At 39.8% G+C, this 7,992-nt stretch overlaps 1 protein-coding gene across 3 annotated transcripts in view; it reads right to left on the bottom strand.

Annotated features, from left to right (window-relative positions):
* Nucleotides 1-270: 270 nt before the first annotated feature.
* The window catches only part of syt7b (synaptotagmin VIIb), a 122,955-nt gene continuing 115,233 nt past the window's right edge, over nucleotides 271-7,992 (bottom strand). For all 3 annotated transcript variants that reach the window (XM_077564426.1, XM_077564427.1, XM_077564428.1), the window contains one exon: nucleotides 271-3,295. In XM_077564426.1, coding sequence (XP_077420552.1) covers nucleotides 3,191-3,295 — 105 coding nt within the window. In that variant the 3' untranslated portion in view covers nucleotides 271-3,190. The remainder of the gene's footprint in view (nucleotides 3,296-7,992) is intronic.

Genomic DNA, 7,992 nt, shown 5'->3' with positions numbered 1-7,992 from the left:
CCACCGTTTTGGTTGTTTACTTTCGACCCGAACGCTTTCAGGTCGAAAATATACCATACACCAAAAAAGAAAATTATTGAATTGATTTCCCCTTTAAGAGCAAATCTTAAAAAGCACATTTCAGCCAAACTACTAGAGCATTTCATTTCTATAGCAGACTTGGGAATTATGTTTTGAGTTAGGATATTTACTTTACAGAGTATACCTTTATCTTATACAGTTGATGTATGAGTTGAGGAAAGGATGGATTTGAAAACAGTGAGATGTTTTTCTATGTACACATTTATATTTTATATACACTGTACAATAAAAAATAAAAATAAACAAAAGTTCAGTATTTCACATTGTGCACCTTACAGATGTGTAACATTGAAACATGGGCCAAAGACAGATAGATTTACCCAATTACAATTAATTCTGCCCATACTGGACAATGCATTGTAATTTATACAGTGTGTACATTAGATATTGCTGGATATGCTCTCTTTCATTGAAACAGTCCTTGTGTAATAAATTAGACGACAGTGTCTGTCTAGAAAGATGTTTTGCCTCATTTTTTAGGTGAAACCCTGACAGTTATATCTAACCAGAATTCATAGGTGACTTGCCATATGCATTTGGAATGTCATCGTTGTTGTAAATCATGCCTTGTTTAGCACAAATGGCCATCAGCACAAACAAGCAACTAGGTTGCAGGTTATTTTGGGACAAAGTGACGCGCTCCGCTGACCTGTCGTGATGCAGAGAGGTGATGACTATGTTCCGTCTCACCTTTCGTCCTCCCTCTCCCTGGCGTTTGCGGAGCGCGTGCATATGGTGAGCAGCAAAGCAGGGTGGGTTCTGGACATGGAACAAGTTGTGCCAGATAGCATGTGTGCATGCTGGGGGTGTTTTGAGCCAATGCCAGCAGTAGCACAGTTAGTTGCTTTGGTCCAAATCTAAAATCTGTCAGTGTTTTCTTTGTAAGCTTAAGCTTCCAGCTGCCATCCTTATAATATTAAAATAACCCTGTTATTTATTATTGAGAGAGGTTTGGTCCAGCATTGCCATACAAGTGCAGACATGACAAAACATGGATAAAATAGTAAAAGTTAATAAACAATTTTTTTACACATGGGCTCCCTATGATAACGCACACAAATACTAGACTTTCCTTTATTCATTCACAAAGTACAATGAAAAAAAAACAATGATTGAAGGGCAGGTATTTTCTGGTTCAATGAAACAAATAACTGAAAGACAAAATTCCAGAATGGAGCAAAATCCAAATGGACCAAACTTCATCTGCTGCTGGCAAAGAGTTAGATTTGGCAGCTGAATAGAAGGCAGAAGTGAACCTTTCCGGATGTATTTTGAAACGCCTGACAAAAAGCTGTATTGTTTTGACTAATCATGCAGTTTTAGCCCAATAGCCAAGGGTGATCAACCGCGAGAGCACTGCCTAATGAAAATCTTTACTCTGAAATTATTCTTTGGAATGACTTAAAGACCAAGTGTGTAGTCCTTAGCGCCATCTAGTGGTCAAAGAATAGCATTAGAAGCACGCAGGAGTACGCACACTACGGTGGCTCAGAGACACCACATTTCGCAAGCCTACCACCAATTCTTATTTTGCGTCAGCAAACGAGTATCTCGGCGAGCGGTGGCGACTTAGACCGAGCGAGACGGAGTTAGCCAGAGCAGCTAGCGGGAGTTAGTCGGAGCCAGGCTTGAGTGACTAACCAACAGCTAGTAAGAGTTAGTCGGAGCCATAGGCTGGAGTGGCTAACAGGAGCGGCTGGCGGGAGTTAGTCAGAGCCATACGTTGGAGTGGCTAACAAGAGCGGCTAATGGGAAGAGCTAGTAAAAAAAAAAAAGCTAGTACAAGTTTGCTAGAGCGAAGCAGAAAGTGACAAGCGACGGGCCCGAATCACGGGAGTTAGTGACGACCACCTGCTGGGCCCAGCTGTGGATTGCAAGCGGCGGTCGACCCATTGGGACCGAAACTCGATGTAATACCACCCGGGCTAACTACATTCGTGAAGTTGTCCTTTGGGCATCCGTAGCAGGTAGATGGCGGCAAAACATGGCATCTCTAGTAAGGTGAGACTACAGCCATGGAATATAATTAGTGATTACTAGACCTACGGAAATGTACGTTGATGTGATAGAAAATATATATTTTTTCCCATATTATGGAAATCAATAGGGGATTATTAAATTGAGTGAATTATTAGTTCACCACTAGATGGCACTAGGGATGACTGAATGTCTCTTTAAAATGCATCATTTGATCAATCTTGAATCAATAATGTTCAAGCTGAAAATGCTCCCTCGTCCATTTATCGATGCACACAATCATCACAACTTCCACATTGTTAAGCTGGCTTTTGCTTATTTTCTGTCTGGAATAACATTTCAATTCTTGCTTATTTTTTGTAAACAAAAGATAACACATCAATCTTTTCTACTCTTTTTTTTTTTCTGCTCAAGAACCCAGGCCAGTGTTTTTTTAAGTAGCTTAGTGGCCGAGAACTGGAGGTTTTGTCATTGCATCCTCCTCTTTTTTTTTTTCTTTTTCAGAACTTCATTTGGGGGTCACAGCACATCACCCACAGCACACACAGACAACGAGAGGTTCCAGTCAAGGTAGATGATTACACAGCTGCCAGAGCAAAAAGAAAAAAGTCCACTTTACATCCATTCCGTTTTAAAAGGATCTCATTTCATTCATCAACTTCCTGATGCTCGGGGCATTATCAGGATGTAGACTGGCAGTGACAGCGACAGCAGAGAGGGACGCTCCCTCACGCCAACATCAGATGGGGCAGTGCCATTGGCCGCGTCTGATCTCCATGGTCAACACCATACAGGAGTTTTGGATTCATCCGTTTTTGGTTAACAGTTTGTACTCGTGTGTGACAAGAGGTACAGCTCTCGTGTTTAACACTAGGAGTGGTTGACAAGAAAGACACAGTGGCATCGTGAACCCCAAAAAAAAAAATCTCATAAAAAGACAGTACAAGGAGGAAGTGGGTGGACATCAAATACATTTAAAGGTCAGCGGAATGAGGGGGGGTCAAGTGGGTTATCACTGTTTGACAAGGAGGGGAATTTAGGAGTACAGGATTTCAAAGAGGCCTGAGAACAAAGAGGCGACACACACTTGTCTGCAGCTCCAGGGCACGGGGAACAGAGCCTGTACGCTCCCTCAGGCCTTGAGTGCATGCCACTGGGCCACGGCCGTGCGGGGATGACCCATCATGTCTTTCCAATGTTTCACCTCCGCCGGGCCGCTCTTCCATGAGAGATAAATCTGACAGGGGAAGAGACTATGTTAGCTCATGTAGTGTCACCAACAGATGAATGGCTTTTTGAGAAGAGCTTGGCAATGTAGTGTCGTTAAATCCCGTGAATAACACTTATTTGCTCCCAAAACCGTATAAAAACCTTCTATTTTAAATATCGTCATAGTCCCAAAAACACAATAATACGTTTTTTATGTTTGTTTGTTTTTATGCTAGAGCAGTGGTGTCAAAGTGCGGTCCTCGAGGGCCTGAGTCCTGCATGTTTTAGAGATTTCCCATGTTCAACACAACTGATTAATATTCAAGCTCATCAGCAAGCTCTGCAGGAGCCTGATAATGATCCTGATCATTGAATCAGGTGTGATGCAGTAGAAAAACCTCGAAAACATGCAGGACTCCAGGATCGGATCTTGACACCTGTGTTAGAGCATACAGAAGGCTTTGATGCAGCGTTTGACCTGAAGAGGTTGTTTCAAACAATGGTAGTTATTACAAAAAACGACCAGCAGGTGGCAGAAGAGTATAAGAGATCAGACAGGGCCATGGTGCAAAAAGCTCTTTCCTCACAGATTTGTAAATAATGATGACATTTAGCTATATTCTAATGCTAATTGCTGCAAAACGGAAACATACAAATATACTCCCCCCCTGATATAAGAAAAATCCCGTAAAACAGCAGGGAGTGAAATGGGTTGCTTCAGTGAAAATGACAGGGAGTGAATGAGTTAAAAAATAATAATAATAAAGATTCCAAATCAAAGGGTCGAGTGAGGGTGGGTCAATTATAAAGGGGGCTTAATAAAAAAGGAAAACTTTTCACATTGTTTGACATTTACCAGTAGTGTAGACCGGGGCATAATGTCACATGGGTAAGTTGTCACATTGTAATGATATTTTCCACTGAAGGGCACATCTAAAAAGTGGAATACTATTTTTCTTCTTTTATATGGTCAGGGGTCGTGTCCTGACTGAGAAGAGAATCACATATTGTGAGGTGAGATGAGCGCTAAATAACCCATTTTGCAAAACCCAACATAAAATAAACAAAACAAAACAAGTGTCTTTCAGATAAAAATCTTAGAAGCGGCACAGGTGATCTTGTTAGAGGACAGATTCAGGCATCTAGTCAGTCTTTGTTCTGTTTTAAAGTTAAACAAGAGTTAGTACTAGCAAACAAAAGTAGTTTATGGCACATTCAGTCAACAATCAGTCATTGTGGTATTTGTTGTCACGTAACATATGCAAATGATGAAAATGCACCGCTTGGAATTTGGATGGCGAGTCTGACTAGTGAGGATTTTTTTTTATCAGGTTTTGTTTGAGTGTTTATGAATTTTGTTGTTGTTGGAACTATGTCAGGGCGTGTTTATATGATGGTGTATTAGGGCCACATATAAATATATTTTAGAGGGTGGGGGCAATAATCCGAGAAAAAAACTCGAAAAAATCAGAGTTTATAAAGTGGCAAATTTGCGACTTTATAAAGTGGAAGATTTGCGAGAAAAAACTCAGAAACTTACGAGAAATACACGTAGCGTACTACTCGGATGTTTGTGCAAATACTTTTTGGTCGGGTTTTCAAATAAGGAGATAGTAATTGCTTTAGCATAGATTAACCATATCATGTTAAGCATTCACACTTTGAAGCGTTGGGTACTGCCAGCAACAAAGAAAATACATAATTACTTGTACATTTATGTTTCCAGAATTATTATTTACACATTCATACATTTTAGTATTTTTTTGTACAAGTAGCTAAGTTGATGTGTTGAATCTGCTACTCTCTGTCATTCACTTGCATTTACCTTAAGTATGCCAGCTTCTGATTGGTTAGTGTTTAGTCAGCTGATCAGGAAGTGTTTATGACGAGTAAAGTTTAAATTAAAAATGAATCCGTCTCCATTCTGCCTTTTCATTTTATAAACAGTGCCCCATTAACCACCAATGAATCCTCACATTGGACTATAACTACACTACGCGTATTCCCTTACCTAGGCACTACCTCGGGGTTGTAAAAAAGAAAATAGCATAACTGATTAATGGTGGATTTCATATACAATGTAACTAAGTATGCTTCACTGACTGTGATTAAAAGTACAACATTTAAAAACAATTACAAACAGAGTTAAAGCAAAAAGCAAAGTAAATAAATAAAAAGATAGCTTGCTGAAATGACTAAAAGAGCATACAGTGTAAGAAAAAGATTTTGGAAAACTTGAATACTTAATCATTGTTATGGGAAAAGAGTGTCTTTATTCATTCATATTAATCACTTAATTAAAAAAAAGAGGATACCAGCAAATGCTTTATATGCGTGATTTTAGGGGGGGGGGGCGTATTATACACGGGTATGCGTCATACACGGGATTTTACAGTAAATACGCTCAGTCTTCAGCTCAGCCCTGCTTGTAACACTAAGCCTGATATTCAAATCAGACATCAACAAATCCACAGCAGATGAAACATTACTAAAACGATTATTTCTCAACAATACTTTAAGAACACAAAATATTTTTTTTAATTTTGTGCCTGGTGCTAGTAAGTACATTAAAACTGACAAATTATAAGGTTAGGGAAAACAAATGTGCTATTGAAACACCAAAGTATCTTTCAATTGTCTAATGTCTCAAGGAAATGTCCCATGAGTAGCACAGAACATGAGGATGCGTGATGAGTGATGAGGCCAATATGTGATATACGACTCCTGTTAATCTATGTTGAAAATCAACGTCTTGGTGCCTAACATTCACACCTCTGGACAATTTTTAAATGCTGTAATATAATAACTACCGTTATCTAGTAGGGCTGGGTATCGATTTGAATTTCCTCACAAGAGTTCAGTTCGATTCGATTAAGATTTTTTCCGATTTGTTTTGATTCACCTTAATTCAATCCGATATTGATTAATTACAGAACGCCAATTATTCTTAAATATAAAAATGAAGGACATGATAAAAACAATACATTTCCAATTAAATTACAAGGCAGTAACTGGTTAAATGATTTTGTTTTTTTAATGAAAGTAACCCGGTTCATAATTACTTAAGTGCGACACAAACAAAAATGTAAGACTTTAAAAGAGAGTAATGTTTTGTTTGTTTGTTCTATTTTCTACCCATACAGAGAAAGCATGTGATAATATAGTTTGAATGTATGGCATCTTGTATCTGATTATCAAATATCTCGAGGTCAGGCTGAGTGTCCTCTTTTTTTTGGAAATGAAAATATGGTCACCCTCAGATACGTTGTACACTTGCCTGCCAACACACAAATTTGTAATTGGTGTGTGCGTCTACCTGCCTACCCAAACCTAGAGCTCACTGCACGTCACTGGTAACAGGTGACACAAAAATCAAAATCCTTTCATGCAACGTAAAATCATATTTCTAAAATTTTGAATCCTGGGAAAAACTGTGGCCGATACTTCCCACTTGTGAAATGTTACGGCAGAACCGTTTTAATGAATAAATGCTTTAACGTTATAATAGTCATATTATTATTGGAACTATTATTATTATTATCATCATTATTATTACTAGTATTATTGGAACATGGGAATATTATGTTGGCTGCAAAAAAACAGGAATAAGCATGTTTGTTACCACTTTTCTTTTTACAACCGATACTCTTGAGTAGTCACCAATACTGATACCAGATACCACTAGTAAATAAAATACCCCACCCAAAAATGACAGATGATTTTAAAGAAAGACCTTTATACCCCAATATATAAATTTTCCTTAACATTGCATGAAATTAATGGCAATTCATATAATTTCTTGTTCCTGATGGTAGGAGGGCAGCCGATAATGGCATCGGTCACCGCTGGGAGTACCGATACCTTCAAATAAGACTGTATTGGCATCGATACCTGGTATCAGTTGTCGCTCATTATGTCAGGATGGTACCACCTCTGCCTTTAATTTGAGCCAGGAAAAACCAAGCAGAGGTCATGCCAAGGCGTGGGAGCGGGGCCAAACAAATTCTGCTCCGGGCCCCTTAACTCTTTCACTGCCATGGACGTTAAAAGACGTCAAGTAAAAACCTACGGCGGGCCGCCAATGACGTTAAAAGACGTCATCCAATTTTTTTTTTTTTTTTTTTTGAAACGGGTGGAGTAAAGCCTTGGCCAGCTGTGGTGAAAGTTTCAAGCAGATCTAGTTAGCCTAATGACTATTTTTGGCCCCTAGATGGCAGCAATGACTCTCTTTTGACAAGATTGGGTAGGCGTCAGTAGAAGACGTGAGGCGGAGCTAGAGGGGATAATGGCTGGGGAAGGGAAGAGAACATGGCGACCGGTTGCAAGCAGCTCACGCTCGAGCAGTTTTTTTCAAAGACGAAAAGCGTCGACCAACGCTAAAGAGCACATTGATGACGACGATGATCATCATTGATGATGATGACGGTGACTCCGAGGTTGGAAGCATTGACGCGGCAGTAGAAGACGTGAGGCGGAGCTAGATGGCTGAGGAAGCGAACAATGGCGACCGGTTGCAAGCAGCTCACACTTGGGAATTTTTTTCAAAGACGAAAGGCATCGACCAACGCTAAAGAGCACATTGATGACGACGATGATCATCATCGATGATGATGATGGTGACTCCGAGGTTGACGCCGAAGTTGGAAGCGCTGACGCGGCGGCTATGACGACGTCATAAAGGTTCACGGGCTAGCGATGCTAACACCGGAAAACGCGGAGCACAAC

Source organism: Vanacampus margaritifer, chromosome 4, assembly GCF_051991255.1.
Source record: "Vanacampus margaritifer isolate UIUO_Vmar chromosome 4, RoL_Vmar_1.0, whole genome shotgun sequence".
NCBI classification, from domain to species: Eukaryota; Metazoa; Chordata; class Actinopteri; order Syngnathiformes; family Syngnathidae; genus Vanacampus; species Vanacampus margaritifer.
Note: the sequence above shows the minus strand (reverse complement) of the source record. Positions and strands in the feature narration are given on the sequence as shown.